This window comes from Nipponia nippon, unplaced genomic scaffold (assembly GCF_047370975.1).
Source record: "Nipponia nippon isolate SJK-2023a ecotype South Korea unplaced genomic scaffold, ASM4737097v1 scaffold_3, whole genome shotgun sequence".
Classification (NCBI taxonomy): domain Eukaryota; kingdom Metazoa; phylum Chordata; class Aves; order Pelecaniformes; family Threskiornithidae; genus Nipponia; species Nipponia nippon.
Window position 1 is genome coordinate 77,348,549 of NW_028262347.1, and position 21,726 is coordinate 77,370,274.

At 38.6% G+C, this 21,726-nt stretch overlaps 1 protein-coding gene across 3 annotated transcripts; it reads left to right on the forward strand.

Moving 5' to 3' along the window:
• Positions 1 to 213: 213 nt before the first annotated feature.
• Positions 214 to 18,751, forward strand: SAMM50 (SAMM50 sorting and assembly machinery component). Of its 3 annotated transcripts, none has more exons than XM_087766675.1 (15): positions 214 to 353; positions 2,343 to 2,453; positions 3,822 to 3,923; positions 4,731 to 4,818; positions 5,906 to 6,012; positions 7,979 to 8,109; positions 8,323 to 8,410; positions 8,965 to 9,093; positions 9,785 to 9,856; positions 10,984 to 11,070; positions 13,561 to 13,631; positions 14,173 to 14,240; positions 15,074 to 15,220; positions 16,149 to 16,290; positions 17,103 to 18,751. In XM_087766675.1, exons 1-15 carry the CDS (start codon positions 333 to 335, stop codon positions 17,146 to 17,148), a joined length of 1,410 nt encoding a protein of 469 aa, XP_087622801.1. In that variant the 5' UTR covers positions 214 to 332; the 3' UTR covers positions 17,149 to 18,751. The 3 variants fall into 3 exon arrangements, with proteins under 3 accessions (XP_087622801.1, XP_087622803.1, XP_087622802.1); XM_087766676.1 differs by lacking the exon at positions 214 to 353 and adding an exon at positions 1,478 to 1,580; XM_087766677.1 differs by lacking the exons at positions 9,785 to 9,856; positions 10,984 to 11,070.
• Positions 18,752 to 21,726: the final 2,975 nt, after the last annotated feature.

The window sequence follows — 21,726 nt, forward strand, 5'->3', positions numbered from 1 at the left end:
CCTTAGACGGGAGGTGTTTACGTTTTGACCACCCGCCTCCAACCGGCGGCAGTGTCTCGGCTTCAGCCTGCTGCTGTCGGGGGACACAGGTGAAAACTGATTATTTTTTTAGGCGGTAACTTCTGCCCCAAAAAGCCCCGTTCCTGGCTGCGCACGCGCCTGCCGGGAGGAAGCATCCGGGGAGCGCAAGCTTCGCCCCGCCTCTTCCTTCTCCTCCGGCCAATGGGAGCTGGGGTGGGGCTGCCTGTCATGGCCGCCTCCGTGCTGCGGCCTTGAGCGTCTACGGTCCCGCTGCCCCCCCCCGGCCACCGCCGCCGCCGTCCCTTGCCGCCATGGGCACCGTGCACGCACGGGTAAGCGCCGCGCTACGGGGTAGCGGTAGCGGGGGGGGGGCCGCAGGAGGGCGGTCCGGCGGCCGGTGTTCGCCCCCGCCCCGGGCCTGGCCCGAAGGTCGCTCCGCGACCTTCGGGCCAGGCCCGGGGCGGGGGCGAACACCGGCCGCGCTCCTCCTCCGGGTACAGCGCGGTTCGCCGGGGCTGGGACCGGGGTCAGGATCAGGATCGGGCTGCCCTGCCGTAACCGGGCGTAGGGGAAGGGGCCCGGCCCAGCCGGGCTCGGCTGCCGCCGTTCCGGTGCTGGGAGAGGCCTTCCCGCTTCTTTCCTTCCTCCCTGGAGAGGGTCGGGGTTGACCTTGCCGCGGGGGGGTGGGGGGGGTGGGGGGCTGGCAAGAGCCAGACTGCGTAAATGAAACCAGAAAAAAAAAAAAACGGAAAAAAACCCCAAAACCCCAAACCAAACCATGAAACAAAAAGAAACTGCCCCGTAACTGCAGCTCTCACGGTGAGAAGTGGAGGTGGTGGGTTTGCACTTCCTCACTAAAGAGCAGTATTGCTTAAAGAGATCTGTTGCATCTCACACACCTGAAGCAATTGGAGATGCTCCTGAACAGAAGCATAAGGTCTCCAGATGTGTGCGCCGTTGCTTAAAGAAGGAAGGCAAAGATTTAAGTGTTTGTTGTGGTGGCACAAGGAGTAGAGGTTATAATGGCAACAGAAAGAGCGTGTCTTAAACGTCAGGAAAGAATTTCACAGAATAAGGATACGTAGGCTCTGAAATATTTTAGGAAGGCATTGAATTCTCCATACCTCAAGGCTTCGTTAGAGAAGCATTTCTCAGGATAGACACCCCTGGATAGGGGTGTTTAAAACTGATGTAGGTAATTCAGGTATGATTAATGAGTGACTGACCTATTTGGGGGCTAAGAATGGTCTGGATGATTCCTCAAGATCCCAGGTAGAACAGCTCTTTCCTGTGAGGCTGTTGAAAACCAGCAGGCTTTTACATAATGTTTAATTAGACTGAGGAGTATATTGCAGCAGGGGGCTGTTAAGGCTCCAGAGTATCTAATTACCGTGCCTAATTTAATTTCTGTTTCATCTTTTTTTTGTTCATATTCTTGGTTTTATGTTCATCTGTAGTATAAACTGATGTACAATATAGTGTGGATGCAGAATGTTTCGTGCTTGCCTGAAAACTATTGGGAGTGAGAGAGCATTCTGTGTTCATTTGACTTGATTCTGGTACGTAATAGCAATTTACTCTTCCGGCAAAACAGCTATCCTTAAATAATGCAGCAAGTACTGTATTAGTGACTTAAGACTAAAAGTAGATTTACTGAGTTATCCAATCCTGACCTCTGCTTTTGCAGGTAACCCTCTATTCACTGTGGCTTGAATCTGTTATCTTCTGATACGTCTTATTTTAGGACTCTTTCTGGTATAGTAAATAAAGCCATGCTGTGCTGGAAACCATTTTGATTAAGATGTTCACCTCTGATGGATAGGGCCTGAGGTTCTTGAGCATTACTTGGAAGGATATTTTTAAAAGAAATATTAAAATTTAAAAGCAAAGCAAAGTAACATACTGAAAACAACTTTTTTTTTTTTTCGTTGTTCAGCATTCACACTCCTCTCCCTCCCAAAAACCCAAACTAAGTAGTGACACCCTGATTTTTTAGATATATATTTTTTTTTTAAGAAGGTGGAATTCATCTTTAATACAGGAAGCATGCATTAAAAGTAAGGTTATTTTTGGAAGCGTGCAGAGTATTTTTGAGAAATCATTCAATGTGAAAGCTATTCAGCTTTCATTAAAAATTTCAGCAAGCAGGTAGGTAACAAGTGTGCTGGTTATTCCCCTCATTTCAGTTCTTCTCTTTTGCTTTTTTTCCCTTAGGACCTTATGAGCGCAGTGTCAAGAACCATAGTTATTTTTCCTTTGCAAAAGGCATAAGTCACAAATCCGCATACCATATTAAATTCGGATTTCTTTTATTGTTTCAGAGTTTGGAGCCTCTTCCGATGGGTGGGCCAGACTTTGGTGCCTTGGGAGAGGAAGCTGAACTGGTTGAAGTCGAACCTGAAACCAAGCAGGAAATTCTCGAAAACAAAGACGTAAGTACCTGAACAATATCCCGATTATTTTCTTAAGAGAAATATCTCGGCATCCTTGCTTTCTTGTTTTTCCTGAGGGAACTTTCTAAACTATGGTTTGAGATGTGAAAGAATTAAATTTAGTACTGTGAATTTAATCTGGTGTTGTCTAGTTCCTGTTCCTTTTTTCCCTGCCACAGGAGTTGTTATTAAAATTCAGCTTTGAGCTAACAGACCTGTTTCCAGATGCTGCTGTCCCCTCTCTCTTATGAGAGATTACTGGTTCTGCAACACTGCTTAGGAGCAAACCAAGCAACTGTCCTTAATCTGCTAGAGTGCAGTATTAGCCAGATTAGGGTAAAGTGCCACCACGTGAATTATGTTACTAAGGGAAATACTAACTTCAGCAGAGGATGGTAACTTTTTTCTTTTTTACTATTTCACGTGTAAGAGCATGGCTGTCTTGGCCCATAATATGTTTAGCCATGCTAGAGGGGTGAGATATCATGTGTTATCTTAGTTTTTATTAAAATTTTCCTTTCCCTTGTGCTATTCAGAGTCATCCTTACTAGAAGCTTGGTAATAACATTTGGTTTTTATTTAGTTCATTATGTCTATATTCTGATAGGGTTTTTTTTAAGCAGTTTGCAGTAATGCTAGGTTGCTCTTATTCCGCTATTTAATTATATGTGAATACATAAAGCATTTGCAGATTTTTTTTTTTTTGACACTTACCCCTAAAATTATAATACACTGAAAAGGTTGAAAAAAATAAGGGAAATGCAATCACTGTACTCCATTTGTACCAGCTAACCTGGAGTGTGTTGTGATTTTTAAGATAATTTTATCTCAGATGATTATATAACAAGATGGATAATTTTAAGAAAATATAAAACCTTATAACGCTAGTGATCTTAATATGCATTTTAAAGTACAGTGCTCCAGTGGTAGTAATAATTCTAATAGTTGGAATTTAAATATTTATGGCTTGTAGATTTGTTTGTTTTTTCTTTTAACTCTTTGCTTATGTGTAGGTGATATAAGAAATGGCTAACTACAACTAACTACATGTTTTGTCTTATGTGTCTTAATATCTCAGTGTGATTTCTGCAGTGAGTTATTTGTCCGTACAACATTTACGACTAAAATCCCAGCAGCTACAGTATTAGCTTTGGTATTAGAGTTCTTTTTTCTTTAATTTTCGTGTTAAGGGAACAACTTTCCAGAATTGTAGATAGCACTGATTTCCGATAATGTAGGTTAGCAGTAATTAGCCTAGGAACCTTCAGGGTTTTTCACTTGGACAATATTTTTTTCTGCATTGCTGATTTTGATACTCATTATTAGATGCAAATTCAGCATTTGTGTTTAAACATCTGTTCTGTTTAGGTGGTGGTTCAGCATGTGCACTTTGATGGACTTGGAAGGACCAAAGATGACATTATCATGTATGAAATCTCTGATGTTTTCAAGGCTAAAAATCTCATTGATGTAAGTACTGTAGTGAATATCAGGCCTACTGTTTAAAAAAATCAGGTTACGGTTTTCTCTCTTTTTCCTGCTTTGGGCTACTCCCTTTAGACATGGGGCAACTTTGTCAAGTTTTGTCATTATTCTGGTCTTGCGATATGGAAGCCAAACTTAAATATGAAATACTAGCAGATACTGTATTTTCTGATGTATTCAGCTCAAAGATGTTGTGAGATGGCAAACAGTACTCTTAGATACTTTTTCAGCTTCCCTCTTCCCATTTGGTAATTGCTAACTCTGTAGGTGACACTTGCAGTTAATTTGCTTAAGATAAATTATTGGATCTCAGCACAGATAACTGATGCCAGTCTCCACAATGGATCAAAGTGTGAGTTAGGCTGTATGTCCTTGCACTTCTAGGTGGTGATTCCTTCTGCAGTACAGCTGGCAATTAGACGTGTAAAATGATCTAAATTTAAACAGATTAGGGTGTGTGGTTGGTTGGTTTGTTTTTTTTGTGAAAAGCATGGGCCCTGTAATTCGGTGTGTAAGTTTTAAGTACTGAAGCCTATTTGAATAATAGGTGTAAGTATTGTAACAATTACGATGCAAACTAACAAGGTAGCAATGGAGCTGGATGCTCTGAGTTTAATTTATTTCTTTACAAATTCAAGTGTTAAAAGTGGTTGTGCTCTGTTTTGAAGGCGCAAATGCGTATCTTTGTATACAAAATCTCTGAATATTGTATGACTTAGCTGCATTTTAACTATTTTATCCTAGTTATTTTTTGATAACCTGAAAGACTGAGCTACTTATCTCATCCTGTAGGTGATGAGGAAATCGCATGAAGCTCGTGAAAAGTTGCTTCGTCTAGGAATCTTTAGACAGGTAGAGGTTCTGATTGATACCTGTCAAGGTATGTGTTGCCTCATTAATGCTCAGCTTTTTCCTCATACACACATAGACATATGCATACCTATAATGTATATTTTTCTTGTGTAACAGGTTGGACATTTTTTGTGTATATAACTTACTCTCTTATGTACCTTTATATATTTTAGATGTACACATAGACAAGCTCTATATACGAGTGCATGTGTCTACATCCAGTATCCTTATGCAAAAGATGTATTTGCATGTGTCTGTATTTATGTGTATATAAATAGTACTTGCATACATGCAAAAATGAGTGAATTTCCAGCACTAAAAGAATTCCAGTACACAACCCTTAATCCAAAGTTTCAGAGGAACACTTGAGGAAAAGCTTGAAAATGTGTCCTGTACTTCCATGTATTACACATCACATAACTGACATTCTATCAGCACATCCTTGGTGCTTAAAGAAATACTAGTAATTGTAACAGTGCTTGTGATTAAAAATTGGCTTAGAGTATATATGGGGCAGCTGAATGTATGCAGGTTTCACAGTAAGGCTCAGCTGGCATTCCTGGGCTTGTGGTTGCTGTTCAAACCCGTTGCTGTTGCAGTCCCACAGGTTGCTGGTGATGGGATGCTGTCCCATTTGCTTCAAGCAGAGTTAGGTGCCCTTGACAGCTGTGTTTTGGAACAGCTGCTGTAGCCGGAGCCCTGAGGGTGCTGGGCGGCTTCTGTTGTTCAGCACTTACCCGCAGAGTGCTGGGAGCTCTGCCCTAGTGACGGCGTTCTTCTTGCCATGTCTGGACCGCTTTGATTTCTGTTTATTCTAATGTAAGAATTTGTGTACATCTTTGTTTTTAGCGGGTAGGTAACAAACAAATGTTAATATTTCATAATTAAACTAACATGTTGATGATTAAAGCCAGTCATGCTATGATTGAACCAAATTCTGCACTCATATCTAAACAACATCTTCTTCTCAAGCCATTTTTCTTTGTAATGCAGACTTTTATTATTGTTTAATTCAACCAGTTTTCAAATAATTCAAGTAATCTTCTGTCGGCATTTTTTTAAATAGCTCTTTAGAGATAACATACATGTTTTTGTTTGTTTGTTTGCTTATGTAGGAGATGATGCCCTTCCAAATGGTTTAGATGTAACCTTTGAGGTAACAGAATTGAGAAGACTAACTGGAAGCTATAATACTATGGTTGGCAACAATGAAGGCAGTATGGTATGGATTATTTCAAATAATTATTAATTCCTCTTGATATTCTTCTTACTTTCATGTTTCATACCTAGCAAGGAATTTGGTGATTAAATAAGTGAGGACTTGATCCAAGCCAAATTATTTTCTTGATCCAGCTTTAGTAAGGCTTTGCCAGACCTTCGTCTCTAAAGAGTCTTTGTATTAGTCAGGCTTTCATTCAGCAAAAGCCTATTTTGAGCTAGGGAAGAATGCTGTAGCTTCCAGTATGTTAACTCAGTATGTTAACTCTTAAAATGAGTTAAATTATTTCTTGATAATATTTAAGACACTTTATCTACTGGAGAGATTAGTAAGGAGTTCGGCATTTAGTTTCGATGAGATCTATTTAAAGTGTTTTTCTTCTCAGTCAAAATGCTTTATGTTTGACTCTAGAAATTGTTCTTGGTTTTCACTATTTTAGCCCAGTATCAGTTATTCTGGGCTGCAAAATGGAAGGTTTTCCAGAACCATACAAACTGTGGAACTTGTTTCCATTTGATTTGGTTAAGGATGCATGAGATTAAAATGTTGTGTGAAAAACAGTTAACAATTGACAGAAGAAGTAACAGCCGTACTGTTGCTCTGTTAATGTCCGTTTAATGGAAGTGCTGGTGTAAGTAGATCATGCTTTCGGGTGCTCATTCCTGCACCCCTTCTGCATTCTCACGTGCAGAGTGCAGCTGTGCCTGGGGCTGGTAGATAAGCCAGATCAAGGGACTCATCCTTTTCTTCTTAGGGGTATTTTTAACCTGGATAAGATACTGCATGACTCAGGTGATGGTGTTTTGCAAGTGCAGGGAGAATAGGAACTCGGTGCATTGAGAACAGCTTATGCAGCTCCGCTGCTGAGAGCAATGTCCAGGGTGTTGTGGCCTGAATCAAACCAGTGGGGAACCCTACCCATTGGTTCTAGTGCATTTGAAAACAGTCTGAAAGCTACTGTGGTTTCTCTTTTTGTACTCTGCTTCTCCCTTTATTTGATTTTAATTTGTTACAGAGAAGTAAAACATTTGAATGATATAAAAGCATGACTCGTATACAGTGGTATTGGCAGCAGAGTTTATGTTTCCTTAAGAGTTAAATAGATTTGACATTTATTCTAATCCTTTAAATTCATCTGAAGCCTATAGATCTAATATTGATACTAACAGCCCTTTGGATGAGTGGTTTCTGGTTAGTTGGATAATTGCGTAGTAGCCATCAGCACAAAGTTCAGGTGACCGATTTGCTTCCAATAGCTCTTAGACAAAGGCAATCGGGATTTGGTAGCTTTTTTACATTCTTTTAAAATAGAACTCACAATAATAGAACAGCCCTGGTAGTGTCTGGGCTTGGAGGAAACCTGCTCCATCCTTGCTGCCAAAGGGCCAAGAGCTGCCAAAGGATACAAGGAATTTGAGTCAGAACAGGCAAAAGTGTTTAGCTAGTTTCTGTAGAATTGTAATGGTATGTTGTACTGCCGTCAGGACTGATTGCAAAAGCATCTTGTTACTCAAAACAAAAATACAGGAGAGTGACTCTGTATTGATAACTGCTGTGGTTCTAATGAACCCTACCTGACAAGTAGTTTTTCTGATGATCAGCTAGAAAGTCTGCAGTTGCAGAGCAGCTGCTTATTATGCCAAAGACTTATTCTCCTGGCTTTGAGAGTGGCTGGGAGATTTTGCTTGAAATAATAGCAGTACTGATGATACAGTGAGAAGGCAGATTAAGTCAGCAGCTACTGGACAGCAATAAAAATTGAATGATTAACTGTAACTTGTGCTATTGTGATGGCTTTTGCTGCCAGTGCAAAGAGAAACCTAACTTAAAAGAAAAACACATTCAGTTACAACTATTTTTAGTGTTTTCATTTCTTATTCTCATGATAGATATGCTTGTCTTCAGCATACGATTAAGATGCAAGACAGCAAACTATATGAAATGTTACATTTTTTTTTATTTTCCATAGGTACTTGGGCTCAAGTTCCCAAATCTCTTTGGACGTGCAGAAAAGGTAACCTTCCAGTTCTCCTATGGAACAAAGGAAACTTCATATGGCCTGTCATTCTTCAAACCACAGCCTGGAAAATTTGAAAGAAAGTAGGGGATGCATTTTTGAGTACTTCTCTTTTTTTAGTGAAGGAATATAAACCAATTAATAAGAGCTTTCATTGGTAATAATTAAATTTATTCCTTTGCTGAGGGTCTGTTAATAATGTAGCAGAGCTGCTTTCTTAAGTTTTTGTGATAATTTAAAACTCCACCTGCTTAAATAGTTTCACTTTCAAACCTATCAGTAATGTTGTGTTTCAGTTTTTCAGTTAACGTGTATAAAGTAACTGGACAGTTCCCTTGGAGCTCTCTTCGTGAAACTGATAGAGGAATATCAACAGAACTTAATGTAAGTGGAGCACAAGCATTTGTGGAACACATGCTTCATTTACATTTAATTCAGGTCACAGTTGGCTTTTGCAAATATTTGGTTTACTTTTTTAATGATTGAAACACTTGTGCACAGGGCTAACTTGTCATTATTTGAAAGAGGTCAACAACTTTAAAATGACAGAGGTAATAACCTTAGTCTTTTTGTTAGCTTTCAATCTTATTTTGGCCATGTAAAAATACTGATGTGTGTTTCTCCAAATTTTTAATGTTTGAAGTATCGTTTCAGAGAGGCAGCTGGTTGCCTAGCTCACTGTATCAGCCCAATTCAAGATATTTTTCATTTGGGATGGGTTAAGTAGTGTGCATCTACTTGGAGAAACTCTCTTGGCTGCAGAGAGAGCGTATTACTCTCAAATGAGAAAGAGTTTCTCTCTGATCCAAGAAGTTTGGAAAGAAAAAGCATAGACTCATGAATAAATAAACTTTAGAGAGAAAGATTTTTCAGGGAAATGTTTATTTTAATTTTGTAGCAAAAATTTTTTCATGTCTTACTCAATTCTTTATTTGTAGTTTCCAATCTGGAAGACCAATCACACACTGAAGTGGGAAGGTGTGTGGAGAGAGCTTGGCTGCCTTGCTAGAACAGCATCCTTTTCTGTTCGAGAAGAAAGCGGACACTCTCTTAAATCCTCTCTCTCCGTAAGGCTTTTTCCTGATAATTTTTTAAAACACATTATTTTGAGTCATTTAATACTTATGAATGATACCAAAGGAGCTGTTTGTCTTAGTAGGTAGTGTGTTTTACTTCAAACATCTTTTGCTGTGTTTGGTCATTCACACAGAGTCATCCAGGAGGTCCAAAGAGAAGACATATTTTCATAGTTGACTGTTGCATTTTGACTGTTGCTTAGGCTGGCTTGTTCTTTCTGCAGGGCTTCCCTGCATGTCATCTGCCATCTCTTTTTGCAGAATTGTCTTGTTTCGTAGAAGACAGGATCAGTAAACATCCTCATCTTACAGTTGCTGTGGCCTTTCTAAATATTCTTTCCTATACTAATTTTTGGTCATTTGTCATCTTTAACTTGTAGCTTACAAATTGTAGGAGATAAACTATTTGCAGGTTACTGTCACAAAGTTGATGATTTACACTAGAGCATTGTTGCTGCTATATTTCAAAAGGTATAAATATACGTATATTTCATTCGGCTTCTAAAGTCAGAACTAAGAGTCTGTAGGTACGTTGTTCCCAAATCGATGGAGCTACGCTAGCCTTAGCTGGAGCTGTGGCTGTCTTCCACTGTGTGCACAGTTTTTGAAGGAAAATAATAGTGTCGCTGTGTGGTATTCAACAGATAGGAGAACCTAAAAATAATTGTGTGATTCTTTTCAGCATGCTATGGTAATTGATTCCCGGAACTCTTCAATCTTGCCAAGACGAGGTGCTTTGCTAAAAATTAATCAGGTAGTATTAAATCACTTATACTATTATTGGGTTTTATCTGTAAGTGTGTTTGAGTAAGTCATAATTTATCTAATTGATGTTCATGTTAAAAATATCTGAAGTTAGAAATGAATTGTAAATTGACTAGGAGGCAGTGATGGTCAGTATTTACTTTTTATCTTTACAGCATGGGCCTTTGAAAATCATGAAACCTTTTTTATGGTGGCAAATTTTCATTTGTATACCATTGGTCTAACAGCACAGCCACTGCATCTTGCCATTAGCATTAAATTATTTATTAGCTGAGATGCATTATCCCTGACAGTATTTACCCTACACTTTACAGTAGGTATTAGTCATTGTTTTCTAACACTGTAATGTAAGACGACCAGACTGTGGTCCTATTGCTACTGAGAAAAAGTCTTAGAATTAAAAATGAAAGACTGGGTAAAAAAAATAACTCTCAAAGGCATACACATGTATCATTTTGGCACAGAAAATGGTTTTCATTCTTGTTACTTTCAGAGCTTTTAGAAAAGCTGGCTTTTCTGCTGTACGGGTTAATGCTTCAGAAGCATTAACTTCTGCGATGCTTTAGAAGCAGATTGCTTTGAAATGTCATTGGAACTAGAAGTGCTAGTGTTGCTGTAAGCAGCAGTGAACTATGCTGTTTCTGAGTGAGAAGGGTGGTTATAATTCAGGGTTTAGTTAACACATCATTTGTTAGACACTGCCTCTAACACTGATTCAGTCATTTCACTTGTTATCTTCAGCTAGCGCTGGTATAATTGTCTGGTTCTTCAGCCCTGCTTTAGTCCATATGAAATCTTTCCAGGTCTAGGTAAATACAGTAAGAATTTTGATTTCGGGTGCTGAATTTTCCAGCTCCATTCTATTTTGCTGTCATTTACAAAATGGCTTAGAAAGCAATACCTTGGTTTAATATTTGGAGGAGAAAATTGCAGCTCGCTGTTCTGAGGGACATGCGTGGTTTTTCATTGGTTCGAAATGCAGTAGTCTCTCCATACCAGTGTATCTGTATTTCTTGTACAGAAAACACTGCTTATGCTGATTCAGACATGATGAACTTTTAGGGGGAGGAAACATGTAAAATCCATTACAACTTTCATAAACTTATGTCTTTGCAGGAGTTGGCTGGCTATACAGGTGGAGATGTGAGCTTTCTAAAAGAGGATTTTGAATTTCAGTTGAATAAGCGACTTATCTGGGATTCGGTAATTTTTTTAAAGATAATTTAGTAATTGTTCTGAGTTAACAGATGAGGTTATTGAATCTATGTCTTATGATGATTTTTCACCATGGATGAGAAAAAGATATGGAAGTGAAAGATGGATGGTGTAGATGTCTTGATTTGTTTATTTGAAAGTGAAATACTCTTTATTTTTAACCTGATGTTCCTGCTGTGCACAGTCACTTGAGAAGTGGGCATTTTGGCAAGAACGTCCTGTTTAACAGTTAACCATACGAACTATTTTCCTTTCAGAAGTACTGTTGGGCATGTCTGTTCTTTGTGATCTTTCTTAAGAGCGATTTTTCAGAAACTCATTACAACCTTTGTTCTGTCTCTTTCACCTGGTTATGAATATTCTGACTAATCTTGGTTTAGTTTTCTTTTGTCATGGTAAATTATGAATATATGACTACTAATTTTGGTATCATAGCATGTAATTATTTCTTCTATGTAAAATTACCGGGCAAGAATGGGATGGCTCATTTCACTAGAACACTAAGCTTGCACTACAACATTTTGAACTTCATATTTGTACACAATGAATGATTTAAGTTCCAATAAGAAAGACGCGTGGTAGTGTGAGAAGTTTATGTGAGATCCCAGTCTGCCACACTGTAAGCAGAGCACATCACAGATTTTATGGTGTAGTGTCTACATTAGTACTTTGGTTTGGAGTCACTGTGCGGTTTTGAAGGAAATTCCTGTATTATCATCACTTAGAAGTCTTGATTAGGGTGGCAGAGCAGTTCTTGTGTATACCAACTAGATTTCCTTCAGAGGAAATGACACCGGATAACTCCACTCCAGCTTCATGTTTCATGTACTCCAGCTTCTTAGCAGAACATAGAAGTCTCAAGTTTCAGGCATCTTTAACAGGATACAGCTAGTATTAGGTGGAAATAGGTGTGTTTTCTGCTTAGTGAAATAAGAATTTAACTATATCCTAGAAATATTTCTGTCTGTATTTAGAAAGAAGTTCTTTACCACATGGAGATAGTGCAGCAAGTTCTTGTCTTATAGCTGAATGGGGAATTAAACGGCAACTTCCATTATGAAGATTTAAAAATCAGAGGTTACAATAATTTGCATCCCAACCTACTAAAAAAACCAAACCCAAACCAAAACAAAAAAGCATTGAGAAGATCTCTGTGTCTTGAAAGCTTTTTAAGAAGTATTGGAATAATGGAGAAATTGTAGGAGACTGGAATAATGTAAGCATTATGCCAGTAGTACAACTGAAGAACTCCAAGCTGCTTCCGTAGTGCAGATACTAATGAACTGATGCTGTAAGGATCCCTCGGTCTGCTCTTGCCTGCTGTCATTCTGAGGCGACTCGGTGCAATGAAGTTCTTGAGTTAGGCCAATGAGGCCAACGCAGAAAGGCATTTTAAGGCTGTTTGCTATACCCCTTTCTTATTACATCGTTATATTTGCACCTTCCATGTGGTGGAAGAAAGGGCGTTGCCTGATGAGTGCACTTCTAGTCATCTGACATTTATTTGCTGACCTTTAGTTGAGAAAGACAGCGTATTCTCCTAGGAAGTAATTTAATGGCTTCATGGCTAAGCAAGAGGACTTCGCTCTTTCCCATGACTGCTAATATGCCTATATTGTGAAAGTGAAGCATATCTCATCGCATGGTGTACATAATTTTATGTCATCCATTGTTCGTGAGTGTAGACTTGCGTGCAGCTGGGTTTTGCATATGCCATGTGTTTTGTAACCAGATATGCATATACCTGATGAGTTCACATCTGATAACGGCAGGGGAGGCATCTGGGGACTCTTGGGGCAGAAGGCAGCGGGAGTGTGCTGTAAAATTAGAGAAGTTATCCAACACCTTTAGCCTAGGTATTGACAATAGATCTCACCATCTGGCAGTAGTACTTGGTACACAGTCAGCAGGCAAATGATTAAATGTATTTATTATAGTGGATTGGCTCCCAAGAATTACTGCATAGATAAACAGTAATGATGTATGTACATTTGATGTCAATATAGTGAGTTGCAGAAGATGGTTTCATTTGATTATAAGGCTAATTTACAGACAGGTAATAATTGTACATTTTTGGTAGCTGTTTGCTGGACTTAGCTTCCTATGGGTTTAAAATTGCCAGGAGTAATTTATGTCAGCAGCATTGTCTTATTTCAAGATGTGAAAATTCATAAGAAAATAGGACCTGGGTAAGTGTTCCCTTTAGCTATTGTCAACGAAGGACTTGGTTCAACTGTGCTGTATTGATTTTTCGAGACATAGCACTGCATAAAAGAAAGAGGGCAGCAGTGATCCAAGAGTTTCCTGAAAATACAGTTACGGATGGTGTGACATCTGTGTGTACACTGTGATCATCTGTAACTTTCTGTCAGGCTAATGAGAGCTTTGCCTGTTACTGAGTGATGAAATTTTACTAATACTGTTTTTAGGGAAATTAAGTAATATGTATTAATAAACAACAACTTTTTCTCTCCAAAGGTTTTTTCAGCATCACTTTGGGGTGGAATGCTAGTACCTATTGGAGACAAGCCATCCAGTATAGCTGACAGGCAAGTTTTTTAAATGTTTCTTAATTTTTTTCAGTCAACCTGGGTAATGTATAAAGAAAACTCCGTAGTAGAAGAGAGAAGCAGTAGCAGTTCTCGGTGTGAGGAGAATAAAATAAGTTTCTAGTTAGTTTTAATTGCATGTTAGTACTCAAGCCATGCCTTCTGTTTTTGATTTTCATATTGGGGTAGCATAAGTTTATAATTTGCTATGTAGTAGCTTTGCCTGCCAATATTTATGGTTGCAAAATGGTATTTACCGTCTGCAAAATTTTGTATAGGTAACACTGTAGATATATTTAGATTTAAAGCCATATAAAAAGACTGATTTTTATTTTTAATACTTCCATTTATTTTGATTTTTTTGCCAAACGCATCAGGATTTAGATTTAGATATAATTTCTTGTGTTTCTTTAAATACACTTTACTAAACCTGTTACAAAGTTACCTGTAACTCTGAAAAGCAATGTCAGAAGTATGACTAGGTATTTTCAAATCTGTCCTTCAAGTGAAGCATTAAATTAAATTTGACTGTATTCACTAGGTTTTACCTTGGTGGACCAACGAGTGTGCGTGGATTCAGTATGTACAGCATTGGACCCCAGAGTGAAGGTCTGAAACTTTTAAATCCCACTTCTCTGGCAATACTGTTAATATTAGTGTGTAGCAAAGAATCAGATTCTGTCCTTAAGCTTTGTATAGCTTAAAAATAATTGCACTCATTCTGCACTTCGAATCTGAGAGGCATTATGTCTTTGATCTGTCGTTACATGTTAGTTCACAACAGAATAAAGCCCGGTAGTTCCCAGTTAAGCCATAAGCTAATTTTGTAAACCAAGTGTGTGTTTGGATTTGCTTACTTCCAGCATGTCACTTCAATTAGTAAGCAACCTTCAAGCTGAAAAAGTTCCCAAAAGATGGTTATAGCAAGTCACATTAAATCTCTATTTGATAGAGCATATATTCAGGTAGCTTAGGGGAAAGGTAATCTGATCAACAAAAGTGTTTTGAGAGCCAGGAGCTTCCTCAGTTCTGTTCCTTACTCTGCTGCTGACTGGCTGCTATCAGTGGATTCAGTATTCAATATATTTTAAAGCTAATTGCTTAATTGTATCAATTTCCCATTTTTAAAACTAAGGCAAGTATTTCAGAGGTGTTCAGGAGGTAGTCTCTGATGAACCACAAGTAGGTGCATGCCTCAGGCTGTTCCGGTGAGGGAATGAAGAAAAATGGCAGTTCACTTGGAAGGTTTAAAGAACTGTTAAGTGCTGATTTTTTTACTTGATAGTGGTGAGGTTGGAGGGAGCTAGAAGCAAGTGGCAAGAGTTATAAAGGGTAGAAGTGCATGTAAAACAACTTAAGGATGTGTTCTTGTGCCTCTAACAACTGGTTCTTTTAATATATTCCATAGTAAATGCTTTTATTCCAACATTTTACCTAAATAGGTGATTACTTGGGAGGAGAAGCCTACTGGGCTGGAGGCTTACATCTGTACACCCCTCTCCCTTTCCGGCCAGGCCGGGGGGGGTTTGGAGACCTTTTCCGAACACATTTCTTCCTTAATGCTGGAAATCTCTGCAATCTTAACTACGGTGAGACACAAAAGAATTGTATATAACAAAACCTGCTTCTCTATATATATAAAAACAAAAAGGAGAGGAGAGCTGTTCTGCGTCTATTTAGTCAGAAGCAGTTTGTTTACTGCGTATATTTTGGTGCCTGTCAAAAAGCTGCTGCTACTAATTTGGATATTTGACAGATTGCCAGTAATGTTTTTAGCGCCCTACATAAATTCTAGCAGAACTTGTAGGAAAGAGAGCTAGGATGGTAATGGTAGTACCTGTGAATTGGTGATGTTTGCAGACCAGTGTGGTAATGATTAACACCTGCTATCTTCCACCATTCTAAAGGGAGATTGGAAGATGATGTTTTAGTGGGATTCTAATATTTTCTGGAATGAACTAAATAAAAAGTGGTGGCATTAGAGTGTAGATGAGGGTGTGGCAGCTGATGTGATTTTTTTTTTTTTTTTTTTCATCCCCAACTTTTTTCAAGATATATTTCAGTGTATTAGTGCACGATTTTTCAGTATCAGTTCAATCAGTTTGGGGATATAGTGATATCTGATGTCTGCCTCACTTGATGGAAGAGAGGTGGCATCCATATGGGACAGAGACACTTTATGCACAATTGAAAAGCGGATGAATCAACTTTAAAACTAATAGAGACCCACTAAAGACTTTTAGTTAAGTCTTTAGTACTCATTTCCAGATTCATGCAAGTAGGTACCCTATGGGGGAAATGAAGATCAACCAGTGATCCAGCTAGAATCGTAGAAGTTTGTAGTTTGAGTCCAAGGTACTTGGTTGGCATTTATGAGAGTTGTGGGCAGTAAAGTAAATTTTGAATCTGCAGGGGATGCTCTGAAGTAGTCTGTCTTCTAGCTCTGAAAATCCAGTTAGCCTTTGACCACCTTGACAGTCTACTTTGATTCTTGTTCTCCTGCTCTTTTACTTTCAGGTGATGGTCCCAGAGCTCACCTGCAGAAGTTGGCAGAGTACATCCGATGGTCTTACGGTGCCGGAATAGTGCTCCGACTTGGAAACATTGCTAGACTAGAACTTAACTACTGTTTCCCCATGGGAGTACAGTCTGGTGACAGGTTTGTTTTTTACACCAATTTCTTTAATAGTAACTGATTTTAAAGGTTACTGCACTTCTATCTGGTTTTGGCAGAGAGAACTGCTGCCTTTAAATCTTCTTTATTCTCCGACAGTTTAGCCATTTTTCAGCACTTGGTGCTCTTCTTCCAGTTCGCTATATTCATCCTGGTTTCACAGTACTTCTTTGGTTTAAGACTTTGTATCTCGGGTTTCGAAGTTCATTGAACTTGAGATTAACTATTGAAATGTATGAGTAGCTGTGTAGCAGGTTTTATTTCTCTAGAAGAAATGATCTCTCAAACAGCTCATGGGATTTTCCTAAGCTTTCCAAGAACAAATGGTTGGATAAATACAGAGTTTAATGTCTTTGCTTGGAAAATGACAAAAACTTTAACTATAGATAAAGAGAAAGGGAGAACAAATTAATTTGTTAGCAATCAATTATCCTACACCAAGCAAATATTATAGTACAGAATAGAAAACCTTCAGGGGGCCTGTTCTTGCTGGTGAATACTGTGTGAGATACTCTGTATTTCATACAGGAGTTGGATTATGTTCCTACTTGTCATTCATGTGAAATGTGAATTAATAATAGCAATTTGAAAATTACGGGCTTTATTTTGCAAATGTAAATACTCCACGTGGATGACAGATTGGCAAAACATTTATTTAAAAAAGCCTTTGTCAGCTAAAATTTGAACTGTAACTTTCCGAAGACTGAAAACCTTGGGAATCTGGGGGTAGGAAGAATTGATTTTAATTTCATCAGTACCTTCTATATCACTTACGTTTATTATTTGTTTCTTTTCAGGATATGTGATGGTGTTCAGTTTGGAGCAGGAATCAGATTTCTATAATACAGAAACATTTTACGTCAGTATATGAAATTGTGCTCTGTAATTGAAATCAAGACTGTAATATAGCTCAATATGGTCTAACTTTTTTCTTGAAATACAGATACACTTCTGAGTGATTTATCTCTCAGATTCCACAAGAAACTACATTAAAGAATTATGCTCTAAAGTTCATTGTACTTCTGATTCTTATCAAAGATGGGAGAGTGTTTGTAGGATTCAGCTATTTTAACTTACAGCATTTAGTTATTAGTTGTTACTTAAAATATTACAGAGTTGTGTCAGAAATTGGCTTTTGGATATGGTTCACATGATTACAGTTGTCATTGGACTGCACAGCCTTTGCTCTTCCAACCACAAGTTTCACAAGTATTGGGATGACCAAATGTGAGTCTGGCTGGAGTGGAAATGTAAAGGGGACAGTTTTTCTCCATCATCAACTTCTGTGAGTAAATGACCCTGAAAAAAGCCTGTTACGCATCAAAAATTATTTTCTACAAATAACGGTTGTAAGCGAACCAAAATGTTCTGATTCGAATATGTTTCACTATTGTAAAATTATCTATATTTAAATGCCTGCTACAATCTGAATTGAATACCGTAAAAGTTCAAGTCAGCTGTTTAGCACAGTAAACACTAAAATTCAAGAATAACTTTGAAAGGTTCAGGGTTCCCAACTCTGAGGCAGTTTTGAGTGTTTTAATGCTCTTAGTGAAGCCATTGATTTGGGTCTTGCAAACAGGTCTTTTTGTAGCAGTTGCAAAAGGGATGTCTAGACATGTGATCATGTGATACTATCTTGTTTGCTTTTGTGTGAGAGGCATGCCTCTCTACAGACTTCTTTAGATGCTAATTTCACTTGAAAGTGACCTCCTGCTTTATCACTTTACATATATTCCAATTTTTATAAGGTTGGACTAATTCACTAGTTTAGTTCTAACAGCTCCTCTTTGCAGATAGTTACATATTCATTTTTTGATATGTATCAATCCTGAGTTGTCATTATCCTAAGAGAATCTGAACTGAGAATCCATTTTCCCTGCATCTAAATTTACATTTTTTTGTTACTAGGTGTTGGCAAACTTAAAATCATAATACAAAGAAGATTCTGGTAGAGTAGAACAGAAATGCACAAGCTATTATACTCCTGATTTCTTCTACTTAGCTAAAGACACAGGTTTGGACATACTGGCAAGCTACTTGACTTTGCTGAATGCTGTCAGTACTGCCATGAAATCTTGTTCCCAGTCAAGTTAGCGCTGAGACTCCACTCTCTTTAAAGAGACCACAGTTTTATACATTGCTTTAGTATTGGTATATATTGCTGTTGCTGTAATAGAGTAACTACATCTGTTGATGTTGGTAACTCACTTTCCAAAATACGAAGGCTAGAAACTGATCTGCTTGGTTTTGCAGAGCTCCACTTGACTAAACATCCTTCCCTTTTTATAAAGTTGCAGCAACAGGCCCACAGATGTTCAAAACAGAGAACTGTGTGAATGACAGAAGTCAGGTCTATTTCAAATACCAAAATTTAATATAAAGAACCTTTTTTTTTCAGTGTGTGTACCTGACAGCTACTGTAGCAAATACATATTTAACAAAACGTTTCTGATGATTTTTTGTTGTTATGAGATAAAATATGACACTATGTTAAGAATGTCAACAAACGTTACTGTTTTTTCATCAGCACCTTTTACATTTTGACATGCAGAAATATTTTTAGCGGGAAGAATGGGAATGTTTAGATACCAAAGTACTGTTAGGATTTTCTCCCAGGAGTTCAAAGTTTATTTTGGTCCTGTTGATGAAATTTGATGTATTCTGTTGCCTTAAGAACTCCTTTCTGTGCACGCTGTTATTAAAGACTGGTCAAGTGTAGTCCTTTAACAAATGAGAGTGTCCTAAGCTAGTATCAGTTGGCCATTTTAGAGGGGAAGGTAGCCTTCCTGAGTTGAGCAGGCCTACAGAAATAGCCTGAGCCTGCACACTAAGAAGCAGCTAGTCCACAATTAAGTTTTGAGAGAGCTGTGATCTATATGAGAAATAAGGGATGAATGGGGGAAACTTTGCTGAAGGCTGAAGAGGCCTTTCAAGCACATCTGCTGACAGGCCACGCTATACCGCACACCATAGAATTGTCCCATAACAATAAAGGGAGAAAAATACCTTACATGAGCCTTTACCTAGGTCACTGTTTCCCTACCTGTATTGCACTACATTGAAAGATAACATTTTCTTACAGCATAGAACAAGCACACAAAAGCTATCACGGTATGTAAAGTATTCCTGTATTCCTCTAGAAACAACATCTGGATTACACTGTTATTCTATAGAATATTGATATGATTAATATATTCCCATTTGAAATTTGTTGCAGAGGCTCTAATAATTAGGATGAATAAGACAGAAATCAGAATCCTACTAGAAGCTGCTGTAGTGCTACGCAGACTCAGTGGTAGAACGACTCTGGACGGACCTGAAGCAATTCTCTTGGCTGACCGCATTTCTGGGCGTAGAGTTTGTTTGTGAAAGGATAAAAGGCGTAGGGAAGGCCTGCAGTCGTAACGGTGATTCAAAAGCACAGTATTTGCTTGAATGGGTAATTCTGGATATCACTTTACCTGTCGAGTAGTTGAGATGCTCTTGCTTTTGTAGCCATGCCCAGTGTTTGGGACAGTAAGATGGTGACAGATGCCTCCAGATGGTACAGCTGAAATGACTGCCCACATGCTTGTGGACAATTTTATGTGAACAGTGCTGAGGTTGCCAATACCACCTGAAGCCGAGTTCTTCAGCTGTGTTGTTACTTTACTGCTTACAGCCCTTTCTGGGGCTAGGAGAGGCCTGCGGAGGAGAGGAGGGCTTTTTGGGACAACGGCTGTACGGTCTTGTTGCTGTACTGGGGGCACTTCTGAGCCAGTGAGAAGGCGGCAGTAATGTGTCAGAAGCAGGGCTAATATTTGTATCACCAGTTGTAAGACAGTGGTTGATTTCTTGGAGCTGTTCCACTTAAATAAAAAAGTTGAAAATGCTCTTTGTATTTGGAAGATCTGGTGGTATTAGGTACTGTTAATGAGTAAGGTGCTAGGGAGTGTTGGGGGAATGTGGAAGAGGAAATTGGGAGGTTGTTAGCATGTAAGGGGCAGGTTTGCTGCCATGTTGTTAAGAGCATAAGTGTATTTGATTTAAAAATACAGGCTTTAAAAATAAAATACGATGCTGACCTCAATAATATGGAAGTGCGCTTCAACATAAGTATGTCTGCTGTTGCTCTGTGCCTTTTTTAACACAGGTCTGTACTTGCTGCCCATGGAAATCTCTGCAGAGATGTAGCAACCAATGTTTGATACTTGATACCTTTCCAAAATACCTGTTGGTTTTGTCGGGCATCTGTGTAGAAATTGCTGTCTGTGTTATGCCCTTTGAGGGAAGCATTCAGAGTCTCCCTCTCCCATGTGTGATAAAACGTACAGGCCCACAGAAAAGTGAGTGGGGATCAGGTTGGCCCTCCCTTCTCTAGAGCGCGTGAGCAGTTACTCAAATGAAAAAGTATAAATTTTTACTGTGATGTTACGGGGGGGAAGAAAAAAAAACAACTTACTCCTCCTTGGGAATATTGAGGAGTTGGTCAGATGTCTGGGAGATTATCATGAACTTTGTATGGGATAACGTAAGAAAATCATAGTAAAGTTACAGAATTTGAGTGTATAGGACTGTAGGTTTGTTCTACCATTCTTGTCTTGTTTTTAAAAGGGCTGGAGCGTGGCATCCACAGCAGTAGCAATCCTTTTCAGGAGGATTTTTGCACAGCTGCTCTACCATGGGAAGGTTTTTGAAACAGTGTAATTGAATGTATGTTTTATGACAGGAGTGCTAAATCGCTGTTAGCAACTGCATTGCTCTTGGATGATTTTAACTTAATTGGGACGAGGCTTTATGCTGAGTGTATTCTGTGCAAGTCAGAGCATTCAGCTTTCTTCCATTGTTAAGCAAAAAAATGCAACCCGCTCTGCAGCTGGTAGAGCTAATGTCTGCATGGGATTGTAAAAGTTTTTCAGTTAAACAGAATACATAATAGAAATTACTCTGAAGCAAATCAGTAGCATCAGTGAGGTGGTACATTTCTACCTCAGTATTGAATAAATAACGTTATTAAAAAACAAAAACAAAACAAAAAAACCAACAAAAAAAACAAACCAAAGCCACAACCCCCCCAAAAAAACCCCAAAACCCAAACACCAAAACCCCCTCAAAACATATTTTCACTCATCTGGCAGACCAGGAAGAAAAATTAACTATAGCAGTGTCTTGCATCTATAAGGTATCTATCATCTTAGAAAATCAGTACAGGTGTTGTTATAATAGAACAAGACTGTATGTAATGATTTTCTAGTTTAAAAAGCAGGTGGCTTTGCTTTGCTTCAATAGATGAAGAACTATGAGAGATGATATATTCAGTATCACCATTATTTTGTGATACGTCTAATTACAGTAATTTCAGGTAGTCTAAAATTTGGAAAACAGTATAAAATGCTATAAGACTAAAGTAGAGGAAACAGAACACCTCTAGAAAAAAGA